This window comes from Artibeus jamaicensis, unplaced genomic scaffold, assembly GCF_021234435.1.
Source record: "Artibeus jamaicensis isolate MK-2021 breed Jamaican fruit bat unplaced genomic scaffold, CSHL_Jam_final contig_1998, whole genome shotgun sequence".
NCBI classification, from domain to species: domain Eukaryota; kingdom Metazoa; phylum Chordata; class Mammalia; order Chiroptera; family Phyllostomidae; genus Artibeus; species Artibeus jamaicensis.
Genome location: NW_026521407.1, coordinates 11,263,703 through 11,287,482, shown reverse-complemented (window position 1 = coordinate 11,287,482; position 23,780 = coordinate 11,263,703). Strand labels below are relative to the sequence as shown.

The 23,780-nt window shown below is 36.7% G+C and overlaps 1 protein-coding gene and 1 pseudogene across 4 annotated transcripts in view; one reads left to right on the top strand and one right to left on the bottom strand.

Annotated features, from left to right (window-relative positions):
- USP32 (ubiquitin specific peptidase 32) overlaps positions 1-23,780 on the top strand; it is a 119,700-nt gene that overhangs the window by 46,444 nt on the left and 49,476 nt on the right. For all 4 annotated transcript variants that reach the window (XM_053655710.1, XM_053655709.1, XM_053655711.1 and 1 more), the window contains exons 5-9: positions 3,739-3,898; positions 15,761-15,892; positions 17,202-17,309; positions 21,766-21,881; positions 22,246-22,308. In XM_053655710.1, the coding sequence (XP_053511685.1) occupies positions 3,739-3,898; positions 15,761-15,892; positions 17,202-17,309; positions 21,766-21,881; positions 22,246-22,308 (579 nt within the window). The remainder of the gene's footprint in view (positions 1-3,738; positions 3,899-15,760; positions 15,893-17,201; positions 17,310-21,765; positions 21,882-22,245; positions 22,309-23,780) is intronic.
- LOC128626041 (40S ribosomal protein S28-like) lies at positions 16,403-17,122 on the bottom strand (annotated as a pseudogene).

Genomic DNA, 23,780 nt, shown 5'->3' with positions numbered 1-23,780 from the left:
TATCTGAATGACCCAGGTAATATTACCAAACCAAAAAACAAAGGTTTGGCTGCCCATCGCTACAAAAGCCAAACTAATGAGGCAGGTGCTGGTGCAAAAGGAATGAGGTTTATTCAGGTCCTGTACAACCTGGAAGAATGGTGGACTCCCTTCTCAAAGATCATCTCTGTCTTCCTGCTCAGGCCAGCAGTTCTTACAGGGATAGGGAAGGAAGGGCTTTTCCCCTAACCAAGATATCTTTCTAGCTTCTGACATGCTCTAGCCTTATCTATTCATCTTTCCAGCTTTCAGCGTGCTCAGTGTAAGAACCCCTGATGCTGCCATTGTGGCCAATGAGCAGAGACTTCCCAGTACTCCGACTGACTTATGATAACAGTAAGAGGTGATGGCCATTAAGATCATGGTGTGGCAGGGAGATGATGATAAGTTTTTAGATTCTGCATTTATTTTGAAGGTGGGGTTGACAGGATCTGTGACAGAAAGAGAAGAGAATGACTAAGGTGTTTGGCCTGATTTAGTAAAAAAAAGAGTTGCCATTAACTGAGCTGTCTAAGACTACTGAAGGAGGGGTTTGGGGCTTCAGTATTGAGAAGTTTAGAGCATAATTAAATTTGAGAATCATATTAGACATTCAAGTGGAGTTGTCAGCTATGCTTTTTGACATGATAAGTTGGAGTTCAGGGGAAAGGATTTGTTGGCTTATAGGTAGAAAACAGATTGGAAGAAAGACTGTATTCCATTGTTTAGAGATTGACAAAATGAAGAGGAATCCAAAACAGGAGCCTAAGAAATTGCCTGTGCAGAGAGGCAAAAGTGAAGAGTGTCCTGGAAGCCAAGGGATAAAAATGTTTTAAGAGGAAGGAGTGTTTATGTCAAACTGAATGGTCAAGTGAGTTGACCTCTGATCACTGAGAAATGATTGTTAAATGTGGCAATGTAGAGTGTAGGTCATTGGTGTAGGTCCTATGGAGTTCAAAAGTCACTGGAGTCAGGATGCTAGGAGTGTATTCAGGAGGAAATTATGATGCTGAGATACTTAGAATTGCATTTATAGTAAGGGCAATGGTTATTATAATATAAGGATCATAAAATTATGGCTTTTGGCTTTTGTGTGTTGAGTAGATTTGACAGAATCCAGTTGAGGTATCTGAATGACCCAGGTAGTAATTATTACCAAACCAAAAAACAAAGCTAAGATAGTGTTGTATGAAGGACATGAGCTTTGTAAGGGGAAAGATCAAAGAAATGGAAGGTAAAAGTTTTGAAATATTTATGTGTAAGGCTATGTAAATCATTAGATACTTATGGGTGATAAAAACCCAATACTGTAAATGGGTTAATTTTATCTGATTCAGCTGTTTGATGTATTTACCTGCTGTAATTTGAGTAATGTTTCTGGTGATTGTATCTGAGACTCTAGTTTTTAAAATAACCATGTTTCAATATCAGTTTACTTAGAATAGGCCTATTTGGACCTTCTACAACAATGCTTTGTGGTGGTTTTTTTTTGCACTCCTTAAAAGCCCCCCAAAACTATAAAAAGATGCACTTTAGCTAAAAGATATGGAGCTAGCACCTGAATTTAAGTGACATGGGATGGGGTCTTTGCTTTTTCTGTGTTGGCTTTATTATCCTTGACAGATGTTATTAAGGAAATCTACATAGAAGTTGTATTGGGGTGTTTTTCCTTACTGAATAATTTTTTTAGTTGATTTTTAAAGTAGAAATTCATGTTTTATATTGTTTTTAAAGATGTATCAATTTCAGGTTCCATTTATTTTTAATTATGTTTTATAGTATTGGAATTTTTTAGACTACTATTAAACGACAATTTACAAAAAGAGACTTTCTGTTTGCTTCATTTTTTAAATGAGATCCATGATTCAAAAACACAAAAACTCAGGTTTGACAGTTGGGGTTTTTGGTGCTAGTAGTTATATGGAGTGATCCAGATGAGGAGGTGGATTTCAGAGGTTACTTTGTGTTATACTAAATTAAACAGGCAGTGTGGTATATAGCTTATATACAGAAACTTGGGTTCATTCCTTTCTCTGCTACTGTATATGACCTTGGACAAATTATATGACTTTTTTTTAATCTTCAACTGAGGATACATCTACTAATTCCAGAGAGAGGGGATGGGGGGGAAGCAGAGAGACAGAGACAGACAGAGACAGAGACAGACATGGAGAGACATCAGTGCAAGAGAAACACCTACCTGGACAGGGGACTGAATTGCAACCTAGGCAGGCATGTGCCCTGACTGGGAATCAAACCTGTGATCTTTTGGTTCACAGGATGATATTTCAACCAAGTCACACATGCCAAGGCTATGTAACTTTTTGGTGCCTTAGTTTTCTCATGTATAAAATGGGGATGATAATAGCATTTCCCTATAGAGAGTTGCTTTAAAGATTAAATTAATATGAAAATATTAAGAATGGTGCTCAGGGCATTGTACATACTCGATAAATATTACCTATATGTGAAGCTGGTAGAAGTAAACTTTTATAATTGGCAGCTTTTTTCTTTCTTAGGGTACATAAGGCATATCTTATAACAACATCTGAACTGCCAGTTATAATTTAAGGATATTACTGATTTTAAGACTTATTCCAATGTCAGAGATGTTAACGTGTGAAAATGAGCATCAGCGTGTGGAATTTATACTGCTAACACTCTTTCTAAACTAAACATATGGTAAAGAAAAATATGGTTATGATCCCTATTTCCTAAACATTTTGTCAATGTCCTCACATGTCTCTGTAGCAAGTCTAATGCCATATTCTTCCATTCAGAAATACCAGACTCATTGTTGTCTTGAGTGTTTGGATTACACTGTTAAATGTTTGGAAACTACTAAGCTAATTATATTGCTGTACTAGTAGAGTATTACTAAACAATGTAGGAATTATTTCTACCATATTTCTTTTAGATTGTAAATTATTTGTATCCCTTTATATCTCTATTAGAATTAGAGCTGTTAGGCTGTTGAATGTCATTCTTCATTGTATTTCCATGTGAGTTGCTTATCCCTTTTTCTCATGACAGCATCTGGCCCCCACTCAACCTAGGTCCTCTTGTCTTCCAAAGAGATTGACTTGCATAGTTATGTATGTGATATTTATTCTTAGCCTAGGCACTGTTTTTTCCAGAGATTTAGCATGGCAAAGAAAGATTTAGCAAAGAAAGAAAGCATTAAGTAGAAATCTGCTTGTTTCTTTTTGTATTCTATTTGACTTGTGAATACAAGTTTTCATTGATGCCTTCTGGTTGAGGGCTCATATAGTTGTTTTTAATTTGCCAATGAAATTTAAAAGAGCACCTAAATTTCATATATATATTTAATTAAAATATGCTAATTCTGACAGATTGAAGTGCCAAAGAAAGAGGGATAAGGCAAGTGATAATTGGATTTATTTAATATTAAAAGAAATGCAATTTACTGATTTCAGGACATACCTTAGCAAATAAAATATGGCTTATTAGTAGCAATGCACTGCTTTAATGAATTGACAAAGTAAGTTGCAATTAGCATGTGGATTTCATGCAAATGAAACTTCTGAAGTGCAATTATTTTTTAAACTAGCTGATTTAAAAGATTACAGCCTATAGTGTTAGTTAGATAATTCTTCCTTTGTAGGTAAATGTCAACTAACTGCAGATTTCAAGTTGTGCATGTTCTAAGTAAGATACCTTAAGTTTTGACTAAACTGTGTTTTCTTGTTTTAATTTTAGGGTGAAAAGGTAAACTATGAAAAGTTTAGAAATTGGCTTTTTCTAAACAAAGATGCTTTTACTTTCTCTCGTTGGCTATTGTCTGGAGGTGTATATGTGACCCTCACTGATGATAGTGATACTCCCACTTTCTACCAAACTTTGGCTGGAGTCACACATTGTAAGTAATAACATTTCATTGTTTTCTGTTCACTTTTTTATGTAATTGCCTGGTAATATGAGGATATGCTTGTAAAGAAGAAATTTATTGTCAGTAGTTTTTTTCCTTCTGAAATGTAAAAATGAAATGCTGGAGCATTAAGTACTTAGCTAAAAAGGAAAACTCTTTTTTGTCTACTTACTGAATACTTTGTATTCCAAATGTGTAGGTTTTTTTCCTTCACACCAAGAAATTCTCCAGTGCTCTGCAGACACCAACTGGGTGTCTTATAATTCATTTCAGTTCTGACACTGTTTTTTTAGGGTTAGGGTAGACACCACAGGTTTAGGACTCAGTCTCAGAAGACAGCCCCTCTGTCCTCTACTTAAGATACCAGTCTGAAGTCCAGGTTGTCCAGAAACAACTGAAATTTACTCTCTCACAGTTCTGGAAGCTGAAGTCAAGTTGTTAACAGTCATGTTCCTCCTGAAGGACCTAGGGAAGAATCCTTTCTTGCCTCTTCCAGCTTCTGGTGACCACAGGCTTTGCTTGGCTTATGGCAGCCTAACTCCAATCTTTGCCTTCATCTTCACATGGCCTTCTCTGTGTGTGTCTCTCTGTGTCCTTTTCTCTTCTTATAAGGTCACCAGTCATTGGACTTGGGGCTCAACCTCAGTCCAGAATGGTTTTACCTCAAGATCCTTAATTCATTATATCTGCATAGATTCTACTATTTCCAAATAAGGTCACATTCTGAGGTGCCAGGTGATCATGAATTTTTTTAATTTTATTTAATTTTTTAAAATTTGTTTATTGATTGGGGGGAGACAAACAGACAGACATCAGTTTCTTGTTCCACTTAGCTATGCATTCATTGGTTGCTTCTTATATGTACCCTAACTGGAGAGATTGAACCTGCAGCCCTGGCATATTGGGATGATGCTCTAACCAAATGAGCTACCTGGCTCATGAATTTTTGAGGGACATTTTTCAATCTACCACCACACAGGCCTTAGTGTTAACTTCTGTTCTTCTTCCTTATGGTTAAAGAAAAGTTACCTACACTGGGCTTTTGCTTATGTTATTTCTTCATACTAGAATGCCTTTTCCTTTCCTTCTCTCTATAAATCCTGGTCATCTTTGAAGACTTAAATCAAGTTTCCCTGTGTTTTCAAAAAACCTTTTTTGCCTTCTTATGAGAAATCATCTCTCCTTCCTCTGAACTCTGAACACCTTTTTTTTTTAAAGATTTTATTTATTTATCTTTAGATGGGAAGGGAAGGAGAGAGGGAGAGAATATCAATGTATGGTTGCCTCTTGTGGGTCCCCTGCTGGGAACTGGCCTGCAACCCAGGCATGTGCCCTGACTGGGATTTGAACTGCGATCCTCTGGTTCGCAGGCCCACGCTCAACCCACTGAGCTACACCAGCCAGGACTTAACACCTTTTTTGTACCCTTCTTCAATGAACTTAACCATTTCATTCTTGTATTATACATGTCATCTCTCTTAAATCATAGAGACTCTAGTTCTTTCCTTCTTTCTCTGTGTCAAGCCTTAAATAAGATTTGTTAACTGAATAGAGGACCTTGGGTGTGAAGTGCTGTTTGTATCTATTGCTTTATGTAACTTATAACTTGACTACTAATTATACACAAACTATTTTTCCATCTATTTCATATCATTGTTATCAGAAGTTCTGACTGATAAATTCTGACATAAATTATTTTCAGTGTCCTTGTCTTTATTTTTTAAAGGAAAGCTATTTTTAAAACTTGTACATAAAAAATCAGGGAATCTTTTTACACTACTGTAAACTCTAACTTATATTAGTATTTAAGTTGTCAGTCTAATGGATATTCTGCTGAATTTTTTTTTTAGATTTTATTTATTTATCTTTAGAGGGGAAGGGAAGGAGAGGGGGAGAGATATATCAATGTGTGGTTGCCTCTTGTGTGTCCCCTGCTGGGAACTGGCCTGCAGCCCAGGCGTGTGCCCTGACTGGGAATCAAACTGCTGTTGTTTGGTTCACAGGCCCACACTCAATCTACTGAGCTACACCAGCCAGGGCTGTTCTGCTGAATTTTTGCTTTCATTTGTGATTATGTAATGAACTATTTTTTATTAATATTGGCTAAGAGTGTGACTCTTTCCCTGAATATTCTGCAGCATAGCCCTGACCAGCATGGCTCAGTGGGCTGAACGTTGTTCTACAGAGTAAAAGGCTGGCAGTTTGATTCCAGGTTGAGGCACATGCCTGGGTTATGGGCCACGTGTGAGAGGCAACTGATTTATATTTCTCTCCCTTTCTTTCTCCTTCCCTTTTCCTCAAATAAATAAATAAATATAGTCTTTTAAAAAACCCAAAAAACAAAAAACTTGAGGCACATTAAAGAAAGGGAGGTACATATAGCTATATACGGGAAGTATTTGTCAAGGATCATAGGATCCCCAGGTCTGGGTTACACCTCAGATGGAATTGGGCTCTCCCATTACAGCAATAAATATTTATCGAAGATGTCTACATGCCAGACAGTCTCCCAGGTGTTGGAAATAAAGCAGAAAACAAAACAAGTACGGCAGCAGCCAAGCTTCTGCATGATACAGGCCTGAATGTGGTTCTGGAAGCCCAGGACCATAGGGGAGGCAGGATTTACACCATTAGAAACCAAATGGTTAATATGTAGACCTCGGAGGATTCTATGTTGAACCAGCCCAAAATCATATTTTAAGATTAACCAAGGAGCTGGGATTAGAGATCTATAGAGTGAATGAAGTAGAGTGTCTGATCCACCACTTAAAGGACCTCAACATATCCCAGAAATCAGCAGACCAGAATGTTCAGTATTCTTAAGGCTCTTAATTTCTCCTTCTTGATTCCCCCACCTCCAATCCTATTAATTCGGGGAAGCCTAGATCAAAAAAGTCCAGGGTGTACTTGCTTTTTCTCATGATGACAGAAGTCTCCAGGAACAGGTTAGGTAAACACTTGTGTTTCAACCCAGGAATAGCTGCCCATTTTACATGATCTTCCCACATGCTACTCAGAGCTCACTGGCTCCAAGAGTTTGCCCTAGCTGAGATGAGCTTCATGAACCTTCTCTTCCACTCCCACCCCTTTCATTCCTTATTTGTTGGGAACAAGTATGTCTTACTATCATGGGAGATTTTTTTCAAAAAATGTAAAGAACAATAATTTTCTATTTAGCAAATGAAAAAAAAAAACCCCAGAAGACTTTGCAGTAGTGGATTACAATAGGGGAGAGAGATTAGTCTTAAATCCAGATTTAACAAGGACAGTTGGGGAGTTATGCCAAGGAGCTGGGTGAGGGGATCAGTGGAGGGAAAATTACTAAGAGGAGGACATCAAGGGCAGGCCAAAGAGTTATTCATCAAAGGTGGGGTATGAGGAACTTGATCAGCTCTATCAAGGTTAGGAGGGTGATTTGGCAGCCTTTTTTGCTAAGAGTGGACTAGGCAGCCAAAGACAGGATGGGGGCTAAGTTCTAGGCCTAGTCGAAAAGGGCTCAGAGGAGCAGGACTAAAATTTGGTCAAGGAAGTGAGTCTTTGTTAGTTCCTTAAAGTTAGTAACTTGGTTCTGACATACTTTGCAAATGCAAATGCTATTTCAGTTGTTTTCGAAAGCACTACATTAAAAATTACAGATTTATTTAATCAGAATAAGTTTCAAGGCACTATCCCATGATCTGGCTCCATTTTTATTTGAAAATTAGCTTTTCTATTTAGTTTTTTTCTTTAGTTAAGAAGATTTTTGGATTTTTAATAATGTCTAAAAGTTACAATGCCTTTGCCTTATTAAAATGTTTACCTTGAATTAAAAGAAGTGTTAATGTTTCATCTGCAGTGATCACCTAATTTCTAAACTGTGTGGTTTCTTCTTAGGGTCATCGTACTGCTAATATCTCTGCAGTATTTTAGTGCTGTTGACCATTAAGTTTCTTGAAATTCTCTTCTTTTGCTTTTGAAACATTGTATGTAGTACCCTAGTTTTTTATTATTTGATTTTTCTTTACTACTCTTCTTATGCTACTTTTGAAACATGAATTAGTTCTCCTTTAGCTCTATTTTATTCTTGGATGGTGTGCATACTTTGCTTCATTACAGCCATTTCCATTGCTCCACCTATTCTTCATATCTTTGCAGGTGATACCTAGATGGTCTTTTTGGTCTTGAAGTATATCTTAAAGTATATATTCATTTAAATTAATGCCTCCTGGATATATATTATAACATCTTAATTTCATATGTAAAACCAAATTCATCTTTCCTTACTTCGACCCATTTAAGGGTAATGAAAGCAAACAACATATTCTTCTACCTTGGGCAATAGTATTTGCAATTTTAATTATTCAGTTGGAGATTACCTTTGACTTTTCCTTGTCAAACTTTATATTATATCCTATCAATCTTAACTCAGTCGTGTATTTCTTGAGTCTTTCTTGCCAATATTATTGTAATAGTTTTTCTTATTTCCTGAATACCTGTTAATCATGTTAATGATAGGAAAGAATTAAGGACACTTTTTCTTTTTTAGTTCACATTTTTAAAAAAATCACTTCATTTACATTCTTAGAAACCTTTGAAAATTCTTCATTTTTTGTTGAACAGAGTTTAAACTCCTCAGCTATGTTGGCTCTAATGTCTCTTAGATTCCTGTTCTGAAGTTTCCATGCCCAGTTCCCTTCACATATGCTCTCTACTTCAACTGCAGAGCTTGGTCAGTGTTTCATGACTATACCTACTGTGAACTTTTATAATGACCCTACATATATATCATCACTTCTGAGATTCCTCCATTTAAGAATGCATTCTGTCTTTCAGCTCTTGACAGTTGAAATACTAATTTGTCATCAAAACCCAACTCAGGTGCTGCCTCTTTTGTTACACCTTCTCCATTTTTCTTCAGTTCAAACGAATTACTTTTTTATTTGCATTTGTACACACTTTACATTTTAATTAAAGCAATTAAGATACTTTTTGCCTTTACCTTAAAGTCTGTTGGAAATGGCTTTGTTTCTCTTCAGAAGTTACAAGTCCTTTGAGTAAGTGTTTTGTTCATCTTTGAGTTTTTCTTAGTGGAGTAGACTAAAAGTGCATGTTACTGGACTGAGCTGTGTTGAAAATTTTCATCCTCTCAAATTCAACATTCTAAATACTGATTTAAACATTTGGTTTCTGCAGCAGGAGATAAATGTTATTTTAGGATTGTAGGGCTAAACCTATACCAAAGAGAAGCACTAAGGGAAACTTTCATGTTTGAATAAGTTTTAACAACTTTATAATATGTGTAGGTTTATATAACAACATATCATGTTTTGGGGGAAAATAAATTATGATCTTTATAAATTTAAGGAACTTCTGAAGTAACAACTTCTGAAGTTAGTTGTTCTGAGATCTCCCTTCTAAAACTCTTGATGAAATAAATGATGTGTGATACAGAAAACTGATTAGCATTAAGTTAAGGTACATAGAGGATTAGCTTTCTTTAAATCAGGGGTGTCAAACTCATTTTCACTAGGGGCCACATCATCCTCGTGGTGGTCTTCAAAGGGCCAAATGTAATTTTAACTCCTTACCAGTTAAGGAGTAGTTACATTTATACAGTCCTGAAATTATTTTGGCCCTTAGAAGGCAACTGTGAGGCTGATGTGGCCCCCAGTGAAAATGAGTTTGACACCCCTGCTTTAAATAAAAGAGAACTATCTAATTATTTTATCTACTCCCGTGATGGACCTGTTGATTTCCCTGGTAGCCACAGAAATAAGTCAGTAGTGTGTGGTAAAAGGCTGAGGAAATAATATGCTTTTAATTTTCTGTTAGTTATAATTTTAGTCCTCTATATTAAGACCATTACGATATATTGGTGGTTGCTAGCCTTTATTGAGCATTAGAATTATTTGGAGAGGGTATTAAAAATGGAGGTTGCTGGTTCTGTCATCAAAGATATTAATTTAGTGGACCCTAGGACTCTACTTTCCTGGATTTCCAGGTTAATCCTGATGTAGATGGACTACATTTTGAGAAGTTAAACTTTCTCAAGATCAAATGACAAATAGGTGCCAACATTAGGATCGTTGAACCCAGAGCGCATGCTTATTATCATTTTAGGACTTGAAGACAGTTTATTGACACTCATTTTATTCTTTAATCTTTTATGAGTAGCTCGTAACTGCAGATAAAAGGAGTTAGTCATGTGGCAGTTGTGGTGGTGAGCCACCTTCTTCAGACAGCAGAGAATCTTGCAGATTCACTTTTCCAATGAACTTTTTTCCCCCTTGGAATACTTATAAATGATTATTTTTCTTTTTCTCTTTAATAACTAATTTTATTTGATCAAGGCAACATTATTGAATAATTGCCCATTTACCTGCAGTGATATAGATCGTAGAATATAATTTTTAAGAACTATGTTTTCATTTAGCTATGTACTAAGAAAGAGTTGTTGAGTTTTCATAAAATGCATCATAAGAGTCCTGGCTGGTGTAGCTCAGTGGATTGAGCTCGGGACTGCGAACTATAGTATCGCGGTTCGATTCCCAGTCAGGGCGCATGCCTGGGTTGCAGGCTAGTTCCTGGCAGGGGACACACGAGAGGCAACCATACATTGATATTTCTTTCTCTCTCTTCTTCCCTTACCCTCTAAAGATAAATAAATAAAATCTTTTAAAAAATGTATCGTAAGAGTGAATAAAGACTGCTACCTCAGTGATTTCTTTTAGTGATACAATTTGGATTCTGAGGTAATTAATGTAGTATTTTGGCTAATTTTAGTCCCATAGAACACATTTTGATTATTTTTCTGTTCATACCTAATTCAAATTTATATTGTCTCTATTTTAGGATTTATTTTCTCAACTAAAAATATGTATATTATTATATTCCCTTGCCACATTTTTGCTTGCAATGTTAAGACTTTTTTTTTTTTTTTTTTGAAGAGAAAAAAAGTACTTGAGTGATTCTTAGACTTTAAGCCTCCAGTAAATCTTCATGTCTCTCCTTCCTTATCCTCTTACCTGGTTGTAAATGACTTAAGGCTTACAGCCATTTTAAGTACATCTCAGAAGGTCATTGCTTTTGAGACGGCTGCTTCCTCAAAAATGTTGAAGAATTGTGCAACTGTTTGAAAATGCTTGGATATTTTGCCTGGCTTCTAAAAAAAATTAGAATCCAGTTCTGGTATTAAAGAGCTATTTCTGCAGCTGGAGCCTCTGGTAAGGCGGGACTTGACTAGGATGGCTCAAAGTACAGGCCAAGAGCTACTTAGAATGTTGGGAATATGGTGTGCTGCTGTTGTGAACCAGAATAAAATTATACCTACAGATGGGCAATAAATTTACTCCTATTAGCTTATAAATTATAAGTTTTGGTTTTGGTTTATGAATTACAGATAGAGCAACTGCTGCAATTATTACCTCTTCTTTAAGTGAGAATAAGGTTACTTGCTTTCCCTCTTCTCAGAAATTCAACTGTCAATTCATTTAAAATGTTTGAATAATAATATAATACACATATAATTTACCATAGCTTGTTTTGGGCAAATATTTGATGAATGGATTACAGTCTGTAACCCAAAAATGAATAGGTCACACAAACTTAAAAGGGAGCTCTAGAGCATGGTTTTTAATTGGTAACCATGACCAATCTGATCATTTTTTTCTTCTAAATATGTTCTACTTGTCTTTTCACATGTGTACTTCAGCAAAGTATATTTTTTAAGTATATTTTATTGATTATGCTATTTTCCCATTTAAAATTGTGTTTTTAAAAAAAAAGGTTTTATTTTTCAGAGAGAGGAGAAGGAAGGGTGAAAGAGAGGGTGAGGAACATCAGTGTGTAAGAGAAACATCAATTGGCTGCCTCTCACACAGCCCCAACTGGGGACCTGACCTGCAACCTAGGCATGTGCCCTGACAGGGAATCGAACTGGTGACCTTTCAGTTAGCAGGCTGGTGCTCAGTCCACTGAGTCACACCAGCCAGGGCTAAAATTGTGTGCATATGTTTTTTTAAGGAGATAAATAAACATAGTCTTCAAAGGAAAAGGTTTGGAACACAACTAGTGTGATTTTTCTGTATTCTAATTTAATGTATCATCTAAACATCATTTAATCAGAAATACAGTACTTACTGAGCACAGTTGTTTGTATAGAAAATATCACAACAATTAATAAATAGTACAAGAATAAACTCTATGTTTTGCCTACTCACAACTGTAAACCTACTTTTGCCCCTCCCTGTATACTCAGTACTTAGAAGTATAGAAATAAGAACATAGAGTGTAGTTCCCTTTATCTGTAGGGGATGCATCTAAAACCTACAGTAGATCATTGAAACTGGATTGTCCCCATGTGTGTGTCTGTCTGTCTCTCTCTGTTCCTCTCTCTTGCTCTCTCTCTCCCCCCCTCTCTCTATATATACAAATGCATGCACATACACACACTGCTTTTTCCTATACATACATACCTACAATGAAATTTCATTTATAAATTAGGCACAGTAATAGATTAACAACTAATAAAATAGAACAATTATAGCAATATATTCTAATAAAAGATATGTGAATATGGTTTCTCTCTCAAAAAAATCCTATTGTAGTGTACTCACCCTTCTCCTTGTGATGATGTGAGATGATAAAATGCCTAAGTTACTTCTGAATCTGTGTAACCACCCGTTACTTGGTGTCATTCATTTAAGGGGATCCCCTGCTGAAGTCTTTGTGTAGACTCAGTGCTTTCTGGCGCAATATGTTGTCCTCAATCAGCACGTGTTTTCTGTTCATGTCTTTCACTCACAAATGTTGATTTGGAATCTCACAAGTTTGAAGTCTTAGCATCATAAAGACTTTTAATTACATGGCTCGGTGGTCCTGAGGTGCTGTCATTTTTTGGAATTTCACAATCTTGAAGTGTTGTAGCCATGCACTTTGAAGTCTAAAACAGATTAGTAAATTTTTTCTTAAAACAATGGATAGTGAATATTTTAGTATTCTGATATGATGAATTGTCTCAGCTCTGGTTTTTCCACAACATTTTTTATTTTGCCTTTATTTTTTAAGAATTTTTTCATAGGATATAGAATTTGAGATGAACAGTTTCCCTTTCAAAAGTTTTGACCATTGTCTTCTGTCTTTCTGAAGAGAAATCATTGCTTGTCTAAGTTCTCCTGTTTGTAGTGTATTTTTTATCCCTTCTGCTGCTTTTAAGATTTTCTCTTTATTAACAATTTGTTGGTGACTTCCCTTAGTTTAATTTTCTTTGAATTTTTCTGGCACAAGGCTCATTGAACTTCTTGATCTGTTGGATTATAGTTGTCATCAAATTTAGAAAATTAACAGCCGTTATTTTTTCAAAAACTTTTTCTGCCACCTCTTTCTGGGACCTTAAAGATAATATGTTATATTGTTTGATGTTGTCTTCCAGGTCAGTCAGATTCTAATAATTTTTTGCCTTTTTTCCCCCTTATACTTCCATTTGGAAAATTTCTATTGCTCAGTATTCAAATTCACTAGTTTTTCCTATGTAATTTTTAACCTGTCAAATTCTTCACTAAATTTTTTTTTCGAGATTTTATTTATTTATTTATCTTTAGATGGGAAGGAGAGGGGGAAAGAAACATCAGTGTATGGTTGCCTTTCATGCATCCCCTGCTGGGAACTGGCCTGCAGGGAACTGGTCTGCGTCCCAGGAATATGCCCTGACTGGGAATCGAACTGCGATCCTCTGGTTTGCAGGCCTGTGCTCAATCCACTGAGCTACACCAGCCAGGGCTAAATTCTTCACTAAATTTTTTAATGTCATTTATTGTATTCATTACCTCTAGTATTTAATTTGGTATTTTTTATAATTTTCATTTCTTTCTTCAGTATAGTCATGGTTTACCTTAAATTCTTGAGATGCTTATAAGAGATGTTTTTAAAGTCTTGTCTACTAATTCTGTCATCTCTCTTATTTCTATGGCTTTTTCTATTGACTGGTTTTTATCCTGGTTTTAGATCACTTTTGACTATTTGTTTCATCATTTTCTTTGGATGCTAGAGATTGTGCATGTTATATGGCTAATTGGATTGTTTTCCTTCCAAGAAGACAACAGAGGCTGTTTTATTTTGATAAGCAGTTAAGTTATTTAACTTGGATCAGCTTGATAGTTCAAGAATTTTTTTAAAAGTTAGTTGGGTCAAATCTGGAGTAACCTTTACTCTAGAGTTAATTTTGTCCCTACTGTTAATTGTGACCCTCTTGAGTCTAAGAATTCTTCCAGCTTTCAACCATTCTGGCTGGTCAGAACTTCAGCATATCCCAGCCTAGCCTCAATACAATTCACTTGCATACAGAGTTTAGTATTCTGCCAACTCAACAAGACTCCTGTGTAAATTTCTGGAGCTCTTTCCTTGCATAACTCTTTTTTTCTCTAGCATTCTGCCTGAAAATTTTAGCTACCTCAACCTCCCTGAACTAAAACTACTTAATTCAGTGAAATCTCACCGCTTAGGTTCTTCTTACCTTGCCAAGGTCTGAAAAGTGACTGCAGACAGAAGCAAGGGCAATGGAAGGACTCATCTTATTTGCCTTCTAAATCTTACTTTAGTACCTTGAAGGGAGAAAACAAGCACATGTAGAATGTAACCATGGTTAGAGCTTAGAGCTTAGAGCTTATCTATGATTTTTTAAAAATACACATTCCGTTGAATGAAAGGAAAGAAAAATGTTCATGTTTTCATGCTGCCCTTATTACCTGTCACATCATAAAACCTACTCTCACTCCTCTGTTATGTATTGACTTTTTTACTTATGATATCTTTTATGATATTTTTTCATTTACTTTATAAGTATTGAATTTATAAGTAATAACCATATTGACAAAATGAATCAGACATGGATTTATTTATTTTTTAGAGAGAGGAGGGGGGGAAGAAAGGGAGAGAGACATCAATGTGAGAGAGAAATGTTGATAGGTTGCCTCTTGTGCATGCCCGATCATGGACTGAATCCACAACCTAGGCATGTGCCCTGACCAGGAATCAAACCAGCAACCTCTTGTCTGTGGGATGACACCCAACCAACTGAGCCACACCGATCAGGACCAGACTTGGTTTTGTTCTTAGAATGTTTACAGTGTAGCCAGGAAAGAAAATGTATGTAGAACCTTCAAACCTAAGATAGAGGTTAAAAATTATAAAACATAAGCACAGATAGCCCTGGCTCAGTGGATTGAATGCTAGCGTGTGGACCAAAAGGTTGCTGGTTCAGTTCCCAGTCAGGGCACATAACTGGGTTGTGGGTCAGGTCTCAAGTTGGGAGCATGTGAGAGGAAACTGATTCATGTTTCTCTCTCACATTGATGTTTCGCTCCTTCTCTTTCTCTCTCCTTCTTTCCCTCTCTAAAAATAAAATAAAATAAAAGTAAAATATAAAATAAAATATCACAGATAAAGTGGTGCTAAGTTATTTATATTACATGTTGTATTTAAGCAGCCTGCTTAGTGAGAAAATATTTTTTATTTTAAAGCTTTTTGATGTTAATTTGAATTTACTTTTCATGCCATTTAATTTTATTTTACTTTTTTAAAGAGGGGGGGAGGGATAAAGAGAGGGAGAGAAACATCAATTGGCTACCTTCTGTAGGTGTCTGACCAGGGACAGTCCCACAATCTAGGCATGTGCCCTGTCTGAAACTGGCAACCTTTTGATTTGTGGGACAATGCCTCACCAACAGAACTACACCAGCCATGGCTTTTGTGCCATTTTAGATACACTGTATTTGTAGTTTCAGAATTTTATTTTTAGCAATTGAATTGGGAAATTAAAATATATCGTTGGAAGAGAAGGCTGAGAAGTTTTATAATCTTGTTTGATTTGACTCTCAGTGGAGGAATCAGACATCATTGATCTGGAGAAACGTTATTGGTTGCTGAAGGCTCAATCCCGGACTGGACGATTTGATTTAGAGACATTTGGCCCATTGGTTTCCCCACCTATTCGTCCATCTCTAAGTGAAGGTAAATATCATTCTATTTTCTACAGATGTTCTTTGGTAAACAGACCCAGGCCCATCTCTTATTTCTAATGAACATATCTTAATTCTGAAAGAGCATATAGTATACAGATTTGTAAGTTTCTTACAAATAGCAGAGTTTAGTGGAAAAAATAAAACGGGATTTAAGACTATAGTTTTGAGAATCCTATTCTACCTATGTGACCTTGCATAAATTAATTTAGCTCTCTCCACCTGAATATCCTTATATATAAGATTTGTTTGACCAAGTTAGTGGTTATGAAGTTATAATCCAGTGAGGTCCCTCAGCAGCTGGTTGCAGGGAATAGGGTGGTGGCCATTGAATGAATGGGCAGAGCTCTAGGTTTTTACACATAACCCCACCTCTTATTCAAGTTGAGTGCCTCTACTTTTCTTCTTTTTTAAATGTTTAATATAAATGCTTTATTAGTAGTCAAATATCATCTCCATGGGCCATGTGGTCTACCCAGGCATCCAGGACCCAGACACAAATTCAGCGCACCCTCCAAGCCTCTTGCTTTGAATCCAACGGGGTGAACATATTGCCCTCACGTGCAAGGGCCTTTCACGTTGCAGATGATGGAGCAGCTCCTCTTGTCCATGCATTCCACGTACATCTGCCTGCACTGTCCCTGGGGACCAGTTCAGACCAGTTCTGGTTCCGACCAGTTCTTGGTGACTCGGGCTAGTTTGATAGGTTGCACATGACTTTTGTCCTTGATGGCAGCAGCTGCAGTGTACTTCCTTTCTTTTACTTAAGAACTTTCCATTGCTGTACCTCTTCTCCTCCCAAAATAAGAAACTGCTGGACTGAGCCTTGGTTGAGGTCTCTACTAGGTCTAAACTGTTCATTGCTATCACTTTTTAAAAAAAAAATTAGGAATACAAAGAGGAATTGTGGGTGATCTCTACCACAAAAAGAAACATATTTGGAATCTGAATACTTGAGTTCTCTCTCTTGTTTTGACCTTTTTAAACTTTTCTTTCTTTTAACAACTGCCTTCTGAGTTTTAGTTTTCTCACTCTTTAAACTAAGGGCACAGAATTAGATTCTTAGAATATATAATCTGTATTCTTCAGATTCCTAGTGTACTTCAGAAGTACTTGTTGAAGGAGCCAGACAGATAAGGCTCTGGGCTTTTACCTACCTCAGCACTGCAGCTTTTACCTTTTTAGAATTAAAAAAATAATTTGGACAGTTTACAGGAATCATGCCTCCTTTTATAAACATGTCATTATATCATTAGAAAGTTGGGTCACTATGATTTATGGTGTCTTTTTGTATTTTACAGGTTTGTTTAATGCTTTTGATGAAAATCGTGACAATCACATAGACTTTAAGGAGATATCCTGTGGTTTGTCAGCCTGTTGCAGGGGACCCCTGGCTGAAAGACAAAAATGTAAGTGTGTTTAAACATTGTCAAAAAATTTACAAAGTATACACTGAAAAAATTAGCATGTCCCTGTAAAATCATCTGTGGATCAAGGCTTGAATTTTCATCACTTTGTTAGGTTGGCATATAGCAGTTTTATATCGAGGTTTTACTGGAGCCAGTCTAAGGATTTAGTCGTCTTTTCTTTTTTACTGTGGATGTAGTTCGGTATCTTTATTATTAATAATGGGGTTGAATTTCCAGTGAATTTACAGTTCATGATAAACTATATCAGCCATAACATATTTGAAAAATGTTAGGCTCTTAAAAAGTATTTTGGGGAGACTTCTGGTCAAAGTGGCAGCATAGGTAAACATAGCTCAGCACAATCACATCAAGATAACATCTAAACTATAGAACAACCATCACCCAGAACTAGAGTCAGAACTAGTTAAATGGAAGTCCGACAACTATGGAATTAAAGAAACCACATTCATACAGACAGGTAGGAGGGGTGGAGATGAAGAACAGGCTGATCCTACACCCACATGTAGTGTGTACAAATTTGGAAGGTATATCTTGGGAGTGAGGAATCCCAGACCCATATCAGGCCTTCAAGCCAAGGGTTCCAATGCCAGGAAGATAAGTCCTCATAACTCCTGGCTGCAAAAACCAGCGGGGATTGAATTGGTGGAAGAAACTTTTCATGTCCTGAGCAGTTCCTCTTAAAGAACCCACACATAGACTTACTCAAATTCACTCCTTCTGAGCTCCAGCACTGAGACAGCAAACTGAAAGGCACCAGTACCATACAGGGAAAAACTGAAGTGTCTGTCATCAGGGCAACAGCTGGGGGACGGCTTTTTCTGAGACAAAAAGGCAGGCAGAGGCCATTGTCCCCTCTCTGGACCCTCCCCTGCCGTAGAGCCACAGAGCCAGCAGGCTGGAGCCATATCTGACACTCCATTAACTTAGCTAACACTGGTTGCCCTGCCCTGAAGATCACCTGAGATTCCATCCCACCCAACTTACTGGCCTACCCAAACTGTTAACAGTGACTTTTCTGTATTAATGGCTAGTCTTGACTTATGCTTCACAACTTCCTAAATCCTCTCAAACCAGCAACTGCTGGCTTCAGTGAGCCCCCAGCCACTGTACCTCTTGCTTAATGACCCCAGGTTAGGTGCTAGCAGCAGTCAGTCTAGATTCACAACTTAGTTTCTTCTGGGAATCTCCAAGCCGAGAACAAGTAGCAGCTATTTCAGAGTACTCTATTGCTCAGGCAGGGTGGCCTGGGAAGAACACAGGTGGGGGCAGGTCTTGGCATACACCACCTGGGAAACCCCAGAACCTGTGCATCCAGTGGAGCTACAGATCACATCAGAGCACCACCACCCTGCCTGTGCACAGCTTATCCTCCATAGAGGGTTGAAGTTGGTGGCCAGTCATTAATAGGCAGTTCTTGCCACTGATTGGTCTAGGTAAATTCCTCCCATTGATCTGCCAACAGTAACCAAGGCTCAACTATAAGAGGAGGGTGTACTCAGCCCACACAAAGGGCACACCTTGAGTACCCAACTTGGGTGATAGGGGAGGCTGTGCCACTGAAGTCCACAGGACACCTATGACATTAGGCCACACAACCAAGACAATGAGTGATAGCAGCAAGACAACCTTAAAAGCAGCAAGAGAAAAGCACTTAGTTACCTACAGACTGTCAGCTGATTTCTCAAAAGAAACTTTGTAGGTTAGAAGTGATTGGCAAGAAATATTCAAAGCCATGAAAACCAGGGACTTACAGCCAAGATTGTTCTACCCACCAAAGCTACCATTTAGAATCAAAGGGCAGGTAAAGAGCTTCCCAGAAAAAAAACACAACTAAAGGAGTTCATTATCAACAACTTTTATATATAAAATGTAAAAGGAACTTATTTAAGAAAAAGATCAAAACTCTGAATAATAAAATGGCAATAAATACATACCTACCAATAATTTAATCTAAAAAATAAACTAAGCAAACAGGAAGAACAAAGACAGAATCATGGATATGGAGAGCATTTTGATGTTGGCCAGGTGGGAGGGGTTGTGGGGGAATAGATGAAGAAGTGAGGGGATTAAGAAAAACAAATAGGTAGTTATAGAATAGCGATGGACGTATAAAGTATAGGAAACGGAGTAGCCAAAGAACTTATACACATGACCCATAGACATGAACTCCACTAATTTGGTGAAGGAAATAAACATACAAATCCAGGAAGCTCAGAGAGTCCCAAACAAGATGGATCCAAAGAGGACCATACATTGTAATTAAAATGCCAAAGGTTAAAGATAAAGACACATCATAATTAAAATGCCAAACGTTAAAGGTAAAAAGACAATCTTAAAACTAGCAAGAGAAAAGCTGATAGTTACCTACAAAGGAGTTCCTGTAAGACTATCAGCTGATTCTTGAAAGAAACTTTACAGGTTAGAAGGGATGGGCAAGAAGTATTCAAAAGTGATGAAAAACAAGGACCTACTACCTACATTACTTTATCCAGCAAAGCTATCATTCACAATTGTAGGGTAGAGAAAGTGCTTTTCAGACAAGGTAAAACTAAAGGAGTTCATCATCACCAAGTCATTGTTATATAAAATGCTAAAGGGACTTATTTAAGAAGAAAAAGATCAAAACTATGAATATTAAAATGGCAACAAATCGTAACTGTCAACAACCGAATCTAAAAAAGCAAATGAAGCAAATAAGTAGAACAGGAACAGAATTATAGATATGGATTTTATTTGGAGGTTTATCATTTGGGAGGGGAAAGAGGGAAAATGGGATGAAAGGTATAGGGATTAAGAAGTACAAATTGGTAGGTACAAAATACACAGAAGGATGTTAAGAACAATATAGGTAATAGAGTATCCAAAGTACTTATATGCATGACCAATGGATGTGAACTAAGATGCGGGGGATTGCCGGAGGGAATGGGGGTACCAGGTGGAAGGATACAAAGGGGAATAAATTGGGACAATAGTAATAGTATAATCAATAAAATATACTTTAAAAATATTGTTTGGTAGTCTATATAAAAAATTCAGTGCCTTGCATAATTTGAAGTACAACTTATTTTTTGTGAGTTGTATATATTAATATTTTATAGCAATGTGAAATTTATCATTAAGACACAATTTTATTAAATACTAAAATTGTCCTTCAATGTAGCTAAAATGTAAAAGCATAATTTATAAGTATACTACATTATTAAATCTTAACAATAATTAGAGAAAATGCAGCAGTTTACATTTAATTGGTTCCTAATTCTCAGATATTTACTAAGGTTATCATCTCTGTGCCTTTCTAAAACACAGCCCATAAGTGTTGCTTGTTTTGAATGTCCTGTCCTATTTAACTGTTTTGACCTTTAGTAATATTGTTTCTATGATATACTCATTTTAACAGCATAATTATTAGGGGGATGTATGAAATTGAATATTGTTTGAACTTAAATATTCAGATTTCTTTCCCTGGCCAGGTAGATCAGTTTATTGGAGCATCATCCTGTGCGCCAAAAGGTGGCAGTCTCCATTCCTGGTTAGGGCACCTACCTAGGTTTCAGGTTTGATCGAAGTCAGGGTGCATGTGTCAGGCAACTAGGTGATGTTTCTCTCTTGTTCTCTCTTTCTCTCCCTTCCTCACTTTCTAAAATCAACAACTGTTTCCTTGGGTGAGGTTAAAAAATAGTGCATTTTTTTCCATGATGATACACCATTAATTCAGCCTGGATATATGATAGATTATTTGTTCTTGTTTAGTTATAATATTAAATAAGGAGGCTAAATTTTTTGCTTTTCACTTGATCTTAATTATTAACTTTATTTTAAAAAAATTATTTATTGCTGACAGACTAATGGAAGTGAACAAACTAGAGTGATTCATTTGGAGTTAATTAGCAGAGTGCTTATATTTCTAATTCTTAGCATGTTGTATATAAACTTTATTGAAGAGTTAAAATTGTTCTTTGGTAAAACATTGAGTGCACATTAGTTTCCGTGGAGAGGCTAAATGAAAGCAGACTATCTTAATACCCCCTTGTTATTGATTCTTAATGTACATGGAATATTTTCAGCATTAGAAGAATCAATTCTTCAGTGAACAGTTTTAAATATTAGAAATTAATTTAAATAAAGGCTTGTATTACCTCCTCAAAAATCTGTGAGGTATTTTAATATTTATTGGCCCCTTTTTGTGTTTTGTTCTGTTTTGTTTTCAAGTTTGAGAGAAATAGAACAATATATGAAGTCTGTGCAGTTACCCTCCATCTTCAGAGGACTTCAGTGATATACTTGTATGTGTGTTCCAGAGGAGAACTTATATCCAGAATATACTTGTTTGAGAAACTGAGTAATTTTCACTAGGGCAGCTTCTAGTAAAATGTATTATACTTCAGAATATAAAAGTAATTTCCCTCCATAAGAGTTTCTGTCTTTTTTTTTTAAGTTTGCTTCAAGGTGTTTGATGTTGACCGTGATGGAGTTCTCTCTAGGGTGGAACTGAGAGACATGGTAGTTGCACTTTTAGAGGTTTGGAAGGATAACCGCACAGATGATATCCCAGTAAGTTCTGATTTTAAATATCTTGTTGCATGTAAACTTCTAATAGGAAGATGGAATGGAGAATTTTTTATAAATGAGGAAGTGAAAAGGAGTGCTAGTTGCTATATTACACTCCTCAAAATATTCATAGCCGAAGATGCAAAATGGGGTGTAGAATTTGTCTTAGAAAATTTAATAAACTGACCTTATTGTATAAAGTAAGAATGAAGCTACAGGATAATTGTCTTAAATTTTTTAAAGCAAATGTAAGAATCTTTTATGAAGATAAAATTCTTGATCAAAATATAGTATACTTTGGCCACTGAGTAATTAAAAATGATAGGAACTCTTTTCTAATTACTCCTTTGAATTTCTGTTTTTAAAGGAATTACATACGGATCTATCTGACATTGTAGAAGACATATTGAGTGCACATGACACCACAAAGGTGAGTCTAGCTGGGACTAATTTATCCTTTTCTAAAAATACCACATACTGTAAATTGGGATATATAGCATATAATATTTCTATCTGTTTTGCATCATCCCTGCCAAGTGCTTATTTGAATCTGTGGTTACAGTAACTCCAGGTTGTCTCTGAAGATACTGCATTACAACTTTAAAACAACTCTATTAAGTGTTTTATGTATAAAAACATTTATTATAAGCTGGGCATTTTATAAATATTAAGTAGACTTGATCTCTATAGTTTATAATCTTTATTTCTCCCATTTTAAAAAGCTACGGTAAGGCAGACTTCTGCCAGATGTAGGCATAGGTGGAAACATTGTGCCTTCTCGCACAACCAAGTTTAAAGACAACAAAGTTTTAGTAACAAAAAAAACACAGCCAAAACACAGAACATTGAACTATATGGAAGTCCAACAACAACAAAGCATTCATCCAGACCGATTAACCAGCGAAGGAGCGAGCAGTGAGATGGACTGCGCGAGCCCCAGCGGCAGGAAGCAGCAGAGGGGACCACTATTGCCCCTTTTTGACCCTGCCCCCACATACAGCATCACAACCCAGCGACCTGGGCGGCCCCGCCCTGGGGAACACCCAAGGCTCCACTCCTCATACATAACAGGTGAGAACAGACCAAAAATAGCTCAAGAAGAACTCAAAGCCCCAGAGCTCATAACTCTAAGCGACCAAGAAATAGCCAAACTTTCAGATGCACAGTTCCAAACACTGGTAATCAGGATGCTCACCGAACTGGTTGATTTCGCCACAAATTAGATGAACATATGAAGGCTAAACTAATTGAAATGAAAAATGCACAGGAAAACAATAGTGATGGAAAGGAAACTGGGACTCAAATCAAGGGAGTGGACAGAAGGAAGAAACAACCAACCAAACAGAAAAGAATGAAGAAACAAGAATTCAAAAAAATGAGGAGAGGCTAAGGAACCTCCAGAACATCTTTAAATGCTCCAAAATCCGAATTATAGGGGTACCAGAAAGGGTAGAGAAAAAGCAAGTGGAAATCTTATTTGAACAAAAAATAAAAGAACTTCCCCATTCTGGCAAAGGCAATAGACTTCCAGGAAATCCAGGAAGCTCAGAGAGTCCCAAAGAATTGTTGGACCCAAGAAGGAACACACCAAGGCATATCATAATTATATTAGTCAAGATTAAAATGGAGAGAATCCTAGAAGCAGCAAGAGATAAGGGGACAGTCACCTACAAAGGAGTTCCCATCAGACTGTCAGCAGATTTCTCAAAAGAGACCTTACAGGCAAGAAGGGGCTGGAAAGAGGTACTCCAAGTCACGAAATCCAAAGACCTACATCCAAGATTGCTCTATCCAGCAAAGCTTTGATTTAGAATGGAAGGGCAGATAAAGTGCTTCTCAGATAAGGTCAAATTCAAGGAGTTCATCATCACCAAGCCCTTATTATATGAAATGTTAAAGAGA